The following is a 15568-nucleotide window of genomic DNA, read 5'->3' as shown; positions in this document are numbered from 1 at the left end:
TTCGGATAAATCATACCAAAAAAAATAATTTCCGGATAAACAACACGATACACTCAACATAGAAACATAGATCTAACTGACTCATCTTTGTTGTAACGCTCCGACCCGTCAACGGCTAATGGATCATCTACGTCTGCTCTTTCGGTTCGTGGACCCCATTCCATCCGACGGTTGGTCGTTAATTTTTCCAAAGGCTCGAAATCATTGTTTACTGACCCTACAATCACCACATGACCTTTCTCTGTTATTTGACCTCACTTGCACGATATCGCGAATCAATTTCTAATAGATCACCCATCATTTCACTACTCTAGCCCAAGCACGCTTAGATTTAGAGTTTTAAACGAGCATGTGACAGAAAAGATAAGTCAACTTTGATGACATACATAACCAAATCAATTCTCTTAAGCTTTTTCATATATCACTTTGTATTAATAGAAATAGAACTACGACACGCAAATGTGGAATTCGTTGAACAAATGAAGTTCCTGAAGACAAGGTCTGCATATAAAATCAAATTTAAAACAATCATCAGATCAAAGATTCACAATTCACACATATTTTTTAATAACTAATCTACAAACATGCATTTGTCTTATATTTATTCTATTTTAAGATTAGCTAAAAGGACAATAATATAATATAAAGACGATTCAACCATGACACTAAATTTGGGTTAAAATAACAACAAATTTAATGTTTATTATTGTAATTTAATTTTCATCTCTAACTACATCATCAAATTTTATATCTAAAAAATATTATATTTTCTTAGTTTTTGTAATTTAGTACTTAAGTCATTTGTAAAGACTAATTATTATTTTACCATATTTAAAATTTAAATTTATTTAATAAGATATTAAAAATTTATGCCTTCAAGGTTTATTTAGATTTATATATATTTTAACTGCTGTATATACTTATGCTTTCTAATTGTTGCAGATATGTGTTCAATCAATTTTTTCCGTGCGATCTTGAGTCATGTGGTTCTCATAACCAGAGGGTTTTGGGGTCTCGTCTATTGTATTCTCCGTCGTAGACTGTGTCCGCTTTGTTGCCTCCTACTGAAATTGACGGTTTGGTGTTGGCGAAGGAGATGGCAGAATATGATAATCTCGTGGATGTCATTTCTATTCATGATTTTTTCCCTTTTTAGGGTGGTGAGGACGAGCTACAGTATGAGCTACTTGTACACGTCATGGGCAACCTCGATAGGTTGAGTCATTGGAAGAAGAAAATTTTTGCTCTGCTTAAGGACAAAACGGGAGACTCACTGATACATCTTAAATTAGGATCACTCGACCGGACTGATAAGGAGATCTCAGACAGATTGAATGAGAAATGATGGATTGAAGGATCGCACAACAGTTGCGAAAGGCTGTTGATATTCCCAAACTCCGATTGTTGCTTGATATGACGCACAAGTCCAACAAAAAAGAGAAATAGATGGATCGAAGGGTCGCACAGCAGATGCGGAAGGCTGCTGATATTTCCGAAACCAATTTGTTGCCGGATGTGACGCACCGGTCCAACAAAAGGGCAATCTCGATCTGTTGCCGGATATGATGCACCGGTCCAACGAGAAAGAGAGAGTTACTTGGAATTAACCACACCAAGAACAAGAAAAGAGAGATTTCCTATCAATGTTCCAAAAATAATCACTCAAAACTTATTTTATTTCATTGATTAAATGACTTTTATATAATAGGCAAAGCATACAAAAGATTTAGTCAAAACCTAGAAACTTGAAAACTCATAAAAAGACTAAGACTTTTGACCGAATTTAGGAATTTATGGTCGCAAAACTCTTCATATGGTCGTGTTCTTTTGCATGGTTGTCGGTCTCTAAATTACCATCAGATTGATATACTTTTCGAACATGGCTTGCATTTTCTTGTTGGGCCCTTCTTTCTTTGGAATGAAACATATTCATAAACATGTTTTTATAAATCATCAAATCCATCTCGTTTGCTCCAAACACATAAGCCAAACTTTGTTAATTTGTTTCTGCTGCTGATTTGGGGTGCATCACTCTCTGTCCAGCGTACCTACACATCTTTCAGCAAGGAATCAGGGAGGGAGAAGAAGACGACGATAATGGCGTTCTTTTATTGTTAGTGTAAAAGCCGGAAAACCGAATCAAATAAACGATATAATAAAAGCGAGATGTTAAGGAAAGAAACGATTGAATAGACGAAATGAAACCCGATAAGAAACCGTTTATGGAGTCGAGATATGATATCTCTTTCCTTAACTCTTTATATTCGCTCCGTAGTGAGACGGGACTGTACGAATATAGAGTCCCAGGATAAAACCATGGCGACAATTCACGCTTCACTCGTGAATGCCCTATCGAACTATACTCTACGAAACACTCTCTAAAAATACTTACGCTAAGGGAATATTTGCTGGTTTCGATGTGAAAGAAAAAAGTGAGAAATGAGAAAGGAGGAAATGCGATATTTAAAGAGTTGGAGACGAGCCACTTTCCGCAACCGTTGCTGCACGTGGGCGAAGATCTCGCGGAGATCGAGGGAAGGTGAGTTGCGAAACTTCTTCCTCACGACGCGGTCTCTTATCTTTTAAATATCTCGAGAGGATAAACTGCATGTCGTTTTTATTTTCTAGACAAACTACTTGTCGTTTCAAAATAAAATGCATGTTGTTTTTGAGAATTAAATGGGTCAAAAAAAAACGTTGGGCTTAACTTGGTCCAAAAAGAATATTCTTATCGGGCCAAGACCCAAGACCCAAGACCCAAGACCCACGACCGACGACCGCCGCCCGGCGCCCGGCGCCCGGCGCCCGGCGCCCGGCCCGGACCGGACGGCGGCGGCGGCGCGCGCGTGGGGAGCCACTCCTCTCTCTGACTTGGTTAATCAAGTGTAAGTGTGTTGACATATATATGCATGTGAAAACACATTCACTTCCCCGATGTGGGACAAACTTGTTTCCTCTTCATTAACTCAATATAAGGCCATTGATTGGGCCATTTATATTCACACGTTTTTCAATTAAACGTAAAGCCCATTGGCTTTGTTTAAATTGATCCAACAATCCCCCACATGAATAGAAATGACTATAAACATATGTAGACTAGATGCAGACTCGATAGACTCTAAAAAAAACAAATAAACTTTACTGACTAGACTTAAACTAAAGCTAGACAGACTGACTTATCGAGAGTGTTTGCGAAAATTCACTGTGTTTGAGTAGGTGGCATTTTTAAGCCTTGAACCACTCATAGTTAATATCTGTCGGGTTTACTTTACCAGAAGGTGAACATGATGTCTTGAACCAACCGGTGTTTTATGTAGACCGAGACAACAGGCACAACGCAGCTTCATTTTCTCGTAGAACTTAGTTCTCTATTGTGTTCATTGTGGCCCTGAACTATTCCTGGTTTTCATGAGTGAACTTAGAGAATATAGCCTTGCATTCATTCTCCTAGAAACGGCCCCATTTCACACTCATTAGGTGATTGACCATGAAAAGTATTGAGTAATACTTCGCTTTAGAAGCTATGGAATCATTAAAAGCATATGCTTATCCTTCTCTCATTCGTTAGCACTTATCATCTTTAGGAGCTGGGATGAGACTACTTTGTCTCAAAGTGCTTTGGTTAGATTCTGCTTGATTTTGTTTTCCCTTTGAACCTACGTCTTGGAATCTCCAGTCATGATAGGTAGGGTTGCAGTCAAACATCCTCATTAGTTATAGGCTTTAAACCCATTCCTTTTGATGATTTAGCAACAACATCTCGTGGCAAACCTTTAGTAAATGGATCCGCTAGGTTGTCAGCCGATTTGATGTAGTCTATTGTGATTACACCAGTTGAGATAAGTTGTCTAATGGTTTTATGTCGTCTTCTAATGTGACGAGATTTACCATTGTAGAGATTATTCTGAGCCCGAGCTATAGCTGATTGACTATCGCAATGTATTCTTATAGCTGGTACAGGTTTCTCCCACATAGGAACATCTTCCAAAAAATTTCTAAGCCATTCAGCTTCTTCTGCTGCTTTGTCTAATGCTATGAACTCAGATTCCATAGTTGACCTAGCTAGCACTGTTTGTTTGGTAGATTTCCAAGATATTGCCGCTCCTCCTAGTGTAAAAACATATCCACTTGTGGATTTTGAGTTTTTAGAATCTGATATCCAGTTAGCGTCACTGTATCCTTTTAAAACTGCTGGTTCTTTACCATAGTGAAGCCCAAAATCTTTGGTATAGCGCAAGTAATTGAGTACTCTCGTTATAGCTTTCCAGTGTGTATGGCCTGGATTACTTGTATATCGACTAAGTACGTTTACTGCATGCGCTAGATCTGGTCTTGTACAATTGGTCAAGTACATGAGACTTCCGATCACACGTGCATACTCGTTTTGTGAAACCGCTTCACCTGAATTCTTTGTCAAGTGCATTTGGGGATCTAACGGAGTTTTTGCAGTACTATTAGAGTAGTTTTTAAATCTCTCTAATATTGTTTCAGCATAATGAGATTGCGTTAGAGTAATTCCTTTTGAATTTCTTATGATTTTAACCCCGAGAATAACATCTGCTAATCCCAAATCTTTCATCTCAAATTTTCCTTTGAGCATGTTTTTTGTTTGATTGATAATGTCTTTATTGCTTCCAATAATGAGCATATCATCTACATATAGACATAACAAAACATACGCATTTTTGGTAATTTTGTAGTATATGCATTTATCACATTCATTAATTTTGAAACCATTTGACATCATTGTGTTGTCAAATTTTTCGTGCCATTGTTTAGGAGCTTGTTTAAGCCCATAAAGTGACTTTACAAGTCGGCATACTTTGTCTTCCTGTCCAGGAATGACATGGCCCTCAGGTTGTTTCATGTAAATTTCTTCTTCTAAATCACCATTTAGAAAAGCTGTTTTTACATCCATTTGATGGATTTCTAAGTCTCTTAAGGCTGCGATAGCTATCATCGACCTTATAGATGTTATTCTGGTTACTGGAGAATATGTATCAAAATAGTCAAAGCCTTCCCTTTGCCGGAACCCTTGAACTACAAGCCTAGCTTTATATTTTCCACCAGGTTTTCGTGTCATTATCCATCTATTACCTAATGCTTTGCAGCCAGGTGGTAAATCCGTTACGTACCATGTGTAATTTTGCATGATAGAATCGAATTCACTTTTGACAGCTTCATTCCAAAACGGAGCTTCGGGTGAAGCCATAGCTTCTGCCAAAGTTTTTGGAACATTTTCTACTAGAAATGCCATTAGGAAATCATCACCAAAAGATTTCTCCTTTCGAGCTCTTTTGCTTCTCCGAGGTTCATCTTTTTCTTCATTTTCTGAGATATCATTTATAGAACTTTCAACGTTTGTCTCAATTTCTGAGTCCTTATCGTTGTCTCTTTCTTCTCGAGTTCGTTTTGAACCATGTTTTTTCCTGTATGGAAAAATATTTTCGAAGAAAGATGCATTTCTAGACTCCATGACTGAATTTTTATGGATGTCTGATATTTCAGATTCATGTACCAGAAACCGATACGCAGTACTATTATGTGCATATCCGATGAAAATGCAATCCACTGTTTTAGGTCCAATAGTGACCTTTTTTGGTGGCGGTACCGCAACTTTTGCCAAGCACCCCCACACTTTGAGGTATTTATACGAAGGTAAATTACCTTTCCATAGTTCATATGGAGTTTTGCCAGTTATTTTGTGTGGAATCTTGTTGAGGATATAATTAGTGGTAAGCAATGCTTCCCCCCACATGTTCTGGGGTGACCCAGATTCCTGCAACATTGCATTCATCATCTCTTTAAGAGTTCGATTTTTTCGTTCAGCAACTCCATTAGATTCTGGTGAATAAGGGGCTGTAGTTTGATGTATTATTCCATGTTCCTTACAAAATGAATTGAATGGACCATCATACTCGCCTCCTCTGTCGCTTCTAACTACTTTAATAGTTGTTTTAAGCTGATTTTCGACCTCGAGTTTAAATTCTTTGAATTTATCTAAGGTTTCATCTTTGCTATGTAAAAGATAAACATAACAATATTTTGTGCAGTCATCTATGAAGGTCACAAAGTACTTTTTCCCACCTCTAGTTGGCATGTATTTTAAATCACATAAATCAGTGTGAATTAAATCTAGAGGTTTATTAGTTCTTTCAACACGAGGTGAGGGCGTTTTTGTGAGCTTAGCCTGTACGCAAACTTCACATTTTTGTTTACTTGTTTTAAATTTGGGAATTAAATTTAAATTCATTAATCTTTGTATAGATTTATTATTGACATGGCCTAATCTTTCGTGCCATATATTAAAAGACTCAACCAAATAAGCAACTGGCTCTTTCTTATTCATTGAAACTTTCGGAGCTACAACTTTCGGAGGGACGGTCATTACATTCAACTTGACCAGTCCATCCTTAACATACCCCTTTCCCAAATACATCCCATTCTTCCTAATCACGAGCTTATCCGCCTCAAAACTTGTGGCGAATCCATTCTTGCTGAGCAAGGTTTCCGAGACCAGGTTTTTCCTCATGTCAGGCACATGCTTCACATTTGTCAGAGTGACCTCACGTCCAGATGTCATCTTCAAAATCACATTGCCGCGTCCTTCAATCTTGGAGACTGCAGTGTTCCCCATCCTGAGCTTCTCCTGAGTCTTGCTTTTCTGATAGGTGCTGAACATCGCCCTATCAGTGCAAATGTGGGTGGTTGCACCAGTGTCATACCACCATTCCCTGGGGTTGTTGCTTTCAACCATGTTGGCTTCAGTTACCACAGCAACAAGATCCTCCTCAGTGAGATTTGCCTGAGCCTTCTCATCTTTGATCTTCTTGCGACACTCAGCAGTCTTGTGTCCCACTTTGTTGCAGTAGTGACACTTCCCCTTGAATCTCTCCACATTCGCATTGATTTCAATGCCTTTGTTCTTGAAGTTTTTTCCAGTAGCCTTCAGTGCTGCAGCAGTTTTCGAAGGCTTTGCTGGAGAATGGGCGTGTGCCTTTCCTTTGCCTTTGTGCTCAGCCATGTTGACACTATGCTCCTTAGCATTGATCTTGTCAGCAATTCGGTTCCTGGATTCCATCTGAAGCCTCATGATAAGCTCCTCAAGGCCCATCTTCTTCTTCTTGTGCTTCAGGTAGTTCTTGAAATCCGCATAGCTCGGAGGAAGCTTTTCAATGAAGCTGAGAGTTGTGAATGTCTCGCAGATGGACATCCCTTCAGCTTTGATTTCATGGCAGATGAGCTGGAACGCTTCCACCTGATCCATGATGGGTTTTGAATCCACCATTTTGAAGTCATGAAATTTTGCAACCACATACTTCTGGCAGCCAGCGTCCTCACCTCTGTACTTCTTGTCAAGTGATCTCCAAAGCTCCTTCGCCGTTGGAATGTCACAGTAGACACGGTACAATGGGTCAATGAGGCGACCCAAAATGTAGCCTTTGCAGACGAAGTCAGAATGCACCCAAATGTCAACACTTGCGAGAGTGTGCACATCATCAATCCCGTAAGGGACAAGGGGCTTGTCCTCCTGGATGAACTTGTCCAGCTTCATCGTTGTTAGGAAGAACATCATCTTCTTCTGCCACGTTTTGAAGTTTTTGCCATCAAACTGGTCTGGCATCAGTCCTTGAGTGAACAGGCTGGGCACAGACGGAGGAGTTGGTACTGCAACCGGACCACTTGAGGTTCCTAGACCTGAACCCGTTTGATAAAGACCAGCACCGAACAAGCTACGGCGCGTGGTTTCATCAGCATTGTTTCCCGCAGGAAGGGTAGTGGTTGTTGTTGCTGCAGCGGTTGAGGAAGCAGGGATGTTTCCAGCGGTAGTCACACCAGATACATCAGTTGCAGCAACGTTGATTGGAGTTTGCGCGATGGTAGTGTCAATCGGGGTGTTGTTTGCATCCGTCATTTTTCTGTTGAGAAAACATGAAAACGGATTAGAACTCCATTCAACAATAACAAATTATTATTAATATAATAATAAAAATAATAATCTAAATCGATTTTCATTTTTGGTGTTTGAACCAAATCATATCGATTTAAGTCTGAGAAAACGTTTTGCAAACTCGCTTAAAGCGTTCGCAGAAACCGTTTGCGTAGACTTTTAGATCGTTTCACAAACTCGCTTTATAAAGCGTTCGTGGAAACGATTTGAATACATAACGTTTTGAACAAAGTATCTTAAACGTTTCGCGGAAGTGCTAGAGAGCAGATCGCAAACACGTTTTTGAAACCGTTTACAAAACCTTAAAACCCGTTTCATAAATCGTTTTTCAATCCGATTAAAGCTTTAGACAGAAAGCGATAAAGAGTTAAGATTGTAAAAGCCGGAAAACCGAATCAAATAAACGATATAATAAAAGCGAGATGTTAAGGAAAGAAACGATTGAATAGACGAAATGAAACCCGATAAGAAACCGTTTATGGAGTCGAGATATGATATCTCTTTCCTTAACTCTTTATATTCGCTCCGTAGTGAGACGGGACTGTACGAATATAGAGTCCCAGGATAAAACCATGGCGACGATTCACGCTTCACTCGTGAATGCCCTATCGAACTATACTCTACGAAACACTCTCTAAAAATACTTACGCTAAGGGAATATTTGCTGGTTTCGATGTGAAAGAAAAAAGTGAGAAATGAGAAAGGAGGAAAGGCGATATTTAAAGAGTTGGAGACGAGCCACTTTCCGCAACCGTTGCTGCACGTGGGCGAAGATCTCGCGGAGATCGAGGGAAGGTGAGTTGCGAAACTTCTTCCTCACGACGCGGTCTCTTATCTTTTAAATATCTCGAGAGGATAAACTGCATGTCGTTTTTATTTTCTAGACAAACTACTTGTCGTTTCAAAATAAAATGCATGTTGTTTTTGAGAATTAAATGGGTCAAAAAAAAACGTTGGGCTTAACTTGGTCCAAAAAGAATTAGACCCGCGCCCGGACCGGACGGCGGCGGCGCGCGCGTGGGGAGCCACTCCTCTCTCTGACTTGGTTAATCAAGTGTAAGTGTGTTGACATATATATGCATGTGAAAACACATTCACTTCCCCGATGTGGGACAAACTTGTTTCCTCTTCATTAACTCAATATAAGGCCATTGATTGGGCCATTTATATTCACACGTTTTTCAATTAAACGTAAAGCCCATTGGCTTTGTTTAAATTGATCCAACAGTTAGTCGCTTTTGTCCTTTTATTATGCGTATTTATGCATTATGGTTTTCATTTTAAAATAAATGTTTTGATTTGGTTGGATATGAGCTCTCATTAAAAATGCTTTAATAGTTGATGAGAACAAATTTTCTTGACACTATCTTTTGTCCTTCGAATCTGTCTTGCGTCAGTGTCCTAATTCGGGATTCTGTTTGTTACACACTTCATATTCATCCAGGTAGCTCCATAGTTTTCTTATGTCCCGTTTTTGTGACTTCGATATGGTTCTTCATATTCTCCCTATGGTGTAATCTATGCTAGGTGAATACTAAAATCTGGAGGGTGGAAGAATCTATAAAATTCACAAAAACGTCCTCAATTTTGTTCTTCTTCGCTTCGTGGCAAGTGTCTTCTGATTTTTTGGCTTCCTTCGTAACATACTTTGATGTGGTTTGGTCTACCGTATTTTCTTCGTCTAGTGATGGTTTCCTCTGACTTTTTTTGTGTGTCAGAGGTTTTTATTCTCTTTGATTGGTTCTGAGGTTGATCTTCATGAGATAACTAGATTGTTTGCATTTCCATGTTATTAGTTTTCCTTGAAGGTTTGATTCACATGAGAGGGCATTCAGCAGGGCTGCTAAAATGATCTCGTTTGGTGTTCGAGTGAGATGAGCAGTTTTTTTTTGCTTCGTTTGCAGATCGTTGAGGGGGATTTTCAAGTTTTTAATTTGTTCTTTTCTTGTCCGGTTTTGCAGTTGTTTTATCGCCATGTTTTGTTTTAGACAAAATGTTGCTAGTTGATCAAAATCTTTGATCGAGTTTGGCTTTAGGCATACAAATCGGCCAAGGGCTTCTCATTTGAGGTATTTGGCAAATATTTGGAAGTAGATTGTTGCTTGCTCCTTCGGGTTGGGTTTGAGCCTTTTCGAATGCCTCAATGAAGGAAGAGAGGTAGCGTTATGGATCTATGGTTCCATTGTACATTAGGATTCTGACTGACTTTTCCAGGGTCACGGATAGGATAAAAGGTTACTTTGCTTGAGAATGAGACATTCCTGATTCTTCTCAAGACTCATGGAGTTATTATCTCTATCTTCTTAATAGTCAGTTTTTTGTTTTTTATTTATTGTTTTTCCCTTTTTTCCATAAGTTTTTGTATACGTTACAAAAAAGATTATGGATTAACAAATTAAAGCTATTTATTACTTGAATATTTGTTGTTTTGGACATAAATAAAATTTTATATAACCTGAGGGGCATATTTTAACCTGAAAATAACCCCAAAATATTAAACCTTCACCCAATCCCAATGTTTATCTTAATTAATCATAAATAACATAAATAATTAAGTCACAAACATGTTATTGTATATTTTTGGTAATTGGTCAATTATTAAAGATTTTATGTTTTGACAATTGATTTTGAAGATTGATTATGAATAAGGTTGCTTATGAAGTTTTATATAATTTAAATAATTTTTTTTAGTTTCTAATTTTAAAATTTTATGTTTTATTTCTCTTAACAACCACTTAATAATTATAGCAGCAAGTTTTTAGTAGTGTAAAATTTTTAGTACTGTCAAGTTTGTGTGAACTAAAATATATATTTTTGTGTGATAAATAATTATTTAGACAACTGAAACTTGAAGAAAAATTGTCAAAAATACCACATTTATAATACTATTTTTTTATTTTTACATTAATCACTATTACCGTTACTTTTAGAAAGGGATAAAAATCTTTCTTTTGTTATGAATATTGTGTGATGTCTATTATGGAATGTTCTAGATTTACTTGTTCCCTACTCCAAGTTACTTGTTCCCTACTCCAAGTTATTAGACTTTGTCTCCAAGTTATGTAATCCTATATAAGGAACTCATTACTCATGGAATAATAACAATTCATTCATCTCTAAGTCATACGACTCTTTCTCTCTCTCTCTCTCTAGTTCGATCTATTCTAAAACAAGAACACTAGGATTAGAACACGTTATCAGCACGATCCTGCTCCAAGATCAACCAAACTCGGAGATCATCATAAACCCTAGCCGCCGCCAACCACTTCTATCTCTAAGATCTTTTACATTCAGTTGTTTCTTAGATCTTAAACTAATCATACTTTGAATCCTTTCTTTGCTTGATTGATTAAGGTTTCTAAGAAAGGAACCAGGAGAAGAATCGGCAAAGATTAAGGTAAGATCTCAAGAATCCTAATCTTTACTTGTGGTTCAAGCAATTCGGATTTCAAACTTCTCTTCATCTTAAATCCGATTTTAAAAGGTTTTGCGATTTGATTTGGTTGATTTTAATTCTTGTTTTATTTTAAAATCAAAACCCTAAACTCTTAATAGTTTTACATGACTTTAGTTTTGTATGGACAACAAGTGATACCCCTTTAAGGATGACACGCTATATGTCCAAACAAAACTTAAGGTCAATGTTTAACCTAATCCTAAAATCAGATTTGAATTTTAAACCCTAATCCTTAAAGTTTAAATCTGATTTTAAGAAACCCTAAACCCTAAAATATAAAGCATGTGATTACATGACTTTCGTTTTGTATGGACAACAAGTGATACCCCTTTAAGGATGACACGCTATATGTCCAAACAAAACATAAGGTTAATGTTTTCCACATCTTTTGGTCGATGATGCACACCATAGTGTGGCTAGACCATGATTTTCTTTTAGGTCAATGATGCATACCAATAGGTATGACTAGACCATATGAAATAAAGGTCGATGATACGTACTCTTAAGTACGATTAGACCATAAAACAAAATCAATGGTCGATGATGTTCACCCTCAGGTGCAACTAGATTTTTCACCTGTGATTCACGGTGATCATCCACGATGATCCGCGTTGATCTATGATCCATGACGATCCTCGATGATCCGCGATGATCTACGATGATCAGTGATCCAAGGTGATCCACGGTGATTCTCGATGATCCACGGTGATCCACAATCACCGGTGATGGATGATGCGCACCACAGTGCAGCTAAATCACGATCCGTTTTATTTGGTCGAGAAGTGTACCGAATGGTACTACTAGACCATTAAACCGCATGGGTCGATGTAGCATACCATATGGTATGGCTAGACCATGCACTCGTCCATCCCACTATTTTCAAAGGATTTATAAATCAAACAAGTTGATTAAGAGATTGATGAGTTATGAGAAAATAAATTTCTAAAAGAATGCAAACTGGCCGTGTGGCCCTCTTATTTGTTTGCTGGCCGTGTGATCCTGATTGAATAATAGCCGTAAGGCATTGATCACGCAAAGATGGCCGTGTGATCATGAGTGGCCGAAAGGCATTGATTACACACACAAGCCATATGGCTTTATTGTTTACATACTGGCCGAGTGCCTTTTATTTCTTGGATAGCCAATGGCATCAGAAATTGTATGTACTAACACAAATCATTTTGATATGATTCAGATGTCGAGACTCCATCACTCGGATTACCCAGCCCTTGATCTCAATGGAGACAATTACCTTGATTGGGCGATGAACACTTCAGCCGATTTAAAGTCTAAAGGACTTGGGAAGTGTATCAAATACGGCAATGATACCCTTGCATATGAAAGGAGTAGAGCTGTTTTGATAATGAGAAAGCATCTCGTGAAGGATCTGTATGATGAGTGCAGTTACATCAACGATCCTTACGATCTCTGGTCGAGATTGAACACCATGTTCTTCGAGCCATTACTAGATGAGTCCATGAAAGAATGGAAGGCTCTGAGGTTCCATGATTATGAATCCGTGGATGACTATCACTTTGATCTTATGAGAATCACCTATAGTCTTAAACTATGTGGTGAAGCGATAACAAACTATGACTTGTTAAGCAAGACTCGTGACACGATCCATTCAAAGGAAGTGTTGTTATCACATAAGGCTAAAGGTTTCACAACCTATTACGACCTTCTCTCATACCTTTCAGCTCTTGAGAAAAAGAAGCAGAAAAGGAAAGTCAACCTCGACAAACTCGACTATGTTATGGAGATAAGTGCCGAGTATCAATGTGAGATGATATACGGTGATGCTGAAGAAGCTAAGAAAAGAAAATTCGGGTGGACTCATATAGATGATGAGATTGGTTTATTCATTGAATAGAGAACCAAATGTGAGCCACGTCCAAGATGTTATTATGGACTGGCCGGCTATTGTTTAAGCCTTTTGACATTCTGATTTCATACTTATGATTTGGTGTTTTCTTTTAAATATAATGTGTCATTCAAATTTCATAGCATTAATAAAAGTTTTTCTTTTATCTTGATTGATTTGCTTGAAAAATATTTTTGATTGCCAAATGAGAATGAAAACTCGAGAAGAGTATGTCTAGACCACCACGCCTAAGGCATGGCCTTAAGAGGCACGAAATTTATCACCTAAGACCCATTGAGAGAGACCCAAAATCCCCACTGGCCGTGGACAAGGATACCACAGTAACCGTGGTTGTAGATCCAATCATGGCCGAGGAGGGAGTAAAGGTCGAAATGGCATTACAAGCCACATCAAAATGGTTTCAATAATAAACCAATGGGCAAAGCAAAGAAAAAGGAAATGTTCCTTTAGCTTATGAAAATCGCCAAAGGCATACATATAAAAGAGGTCGAGACTACATTCTCCCTACTGATCTAATACTATGCTAAGGATCAGTGTGATAAGGCATAAAAGCCTAGGTAACCAGTAAGGTTCACCAACGAATTTATACACTTTATGGCATGACCGGATTAGCCATCCTGGTCTGAACTTGATTAATAAGGCACAAAGAGTTATCCCATAAGATCTCACGTTGTGAAACATGTACACAAGGGAAACTCAGTAGGCTTCATTGTTCCAAGCAACACGAAAGTATAATCTGATCATGAGGGTAGTGAGGACAAAACCCGTGATCATGACCAGACCACAAATTCGTGTATCATGGTTTAAAACCATGTTGGCCGTCCAAGCATTACGTTTAAGTGAGGACAAACAAACGTATTTTTTTAGCATGTTCATGAGGGGAAGAATAAACACTCCGTGTGGTCCATGACCATACTATAAAACCCGAACATGATAAGCATGGCCAAAGGCCATAAGGCATTATAGCTTGGCCGTATAAGGTATAACCTATAAGGTTGAGACTTCAAAAGTCTATAAGCTTGGGTACACCACAAGAATACATGTATGAAAGATAAGATACATCAGGCCATATAAAGTGAGCATAGATATTCCCGTCTAAAGATGATAAAGGGTCATAGTCCAGATATAGACCATCCTAAGACTTTATGGATAAACCACCACATACCTATGTGCCATCTAGGATGGAATATCTCATATAAGGATGAGATGAAAATCGGGAATATATGTTGGATAAGAGAACATGATCTTTCTCCCACGAATTCAATGAGACCATGAGCCAAACAAAGGTGATCATATTGTGGCCAAGGTACACGGATTACATACAAGATGAATCCGACTACCCAACATCATGGAGAAAGCTATAAGCTGGTAAATAGAAAGTGGAATGGTTTTAACCATCCAAGTCTTGGCAAAGATCCTCGGACCAGATATATATGTACTGGACGTCCATAAACAAAGAAAGAAATGATAGCCAGACAGACCCAAAGAATGACTAAGTCATACCAGCTTAGCACCACTATATAAATGTCCTAGTAGAGACATAATCAAGTTGCTGTAGAAGTCTATACAAGATAGACCAGTATGTTCCATATATAAGGAACCCACGGATAGAAAAAGTTAAGGTGCTCATAATGATAGATCCGGGTTCATGAAAGAGAAACCATACTAGACAATGAGATAAGACCGGCCGGTCTAAGGTACAGGTATCATACAATGTAGCCTTGCAAACTACAAAGTATTCAATTGATCCTGATAATAATAAAATCTCAATCGATTGTATCATGTCTAGAACGCGAATAGAACGCGATGGAACTATTATATAAGTGTCGACACATAACTACACTCATAAGTGATAAAGAGAAAGCACTTTGAGCATAAGAGATATGCGAGGATCACTAACCCACGTAAGAGTACTCATAGAGAATAAAATGGGACGTGGAGTTAAACCCAAAAGAATGGTATGAGATGGGTGTATTGGCCAAATACATAAGATAGACGCCATCTAACCAGTGAACAGATGAGTCTTGTGAGGAAAAGAAAATCGTGAGCAGTAGAACATGAAAAATACAGACAGTGGTCGTACATGTTGCTACCATGAAGCATTCAATGGAATGGCTAAATCACACAAGGATACTCACAGGGACTACAGGAACAAGGAAAATATTCCTATGTGGTGAATGCTTACTACCCAATATCGAAATTAATAAAGATCTGGACATCTTAAGAAAGATGTAGTAGACATTGGATATACACTGGATATAAAGGTAACATAAGA

At 38.2% G+C, this 15568-nt stretch overlaps 1 protein-coding gene and 1 long non-coding RNA gene across 2 annotated transcripts; both read left to right on the top strand.

Annotated features, from left to right (window-relative positions):
- The first annotated feature begins 9260 nt into the window (after positions 1-9260).
- LOC130498504 (uncharacterized) lies at positions 9261-10538 on the top strand. Its single transcript, XR_008937401.1, has 3 exons — positions 9261-9395; positions 9479-9820; positions 9913-10538. It is a non-coding gene; the product is annotated as an uncharacterized LOC130498504 (long non-coding RNA).
- A 388-nt stretch (positions 10539-10926) lies between these two features.
- On the top strand, positions 10927-13444 carry LOC130498803 (uncharacterized). Its single transcript, XM_056992423.1, has 2 exons — positions 10927-11348; positions 12604-13444. Exon 2 carries the CDS (start codon positions 12604-12606, stop codon positions 13279-13281), a length of 678 nt encoding a protein of 225 aa, XP_056848403.1. The 5' UTR covers positions 10927-11348; the 3' UTR covers positions 13282-13444.
- Positions 13445-15568: the final 2124 nt, after the last annotated feature.

The sequence above is a fragment of the Raphanus sativus genome, chromosome 8 (assembly GCF_000801105.2).
Source record: "Raphanus sativus cultivar WK10039 chromosome 8, ASM80110v3, whole genome shotgun sequence".
NCBI lineage: Eukaryota > Viridiplantae > Streptophyta > Magnoliopsida > Brassicales > Brassicaceae > Raphanus > Raphanus sativus.
Note: the sequence above shows the minus strand (reverse complement) of the source record. Positions and strands in the feature narration are given on the sequence as shown.

Excerpts from the sequence above, each read along its gene's own strand:
- LOC130498803 (XM_056992423.1), top strand. The coding sequence starts at position 12,604 with ATGTCGAGACTCCATCACTCGGATTACCCAGCCCTTGATCTCAATGGA.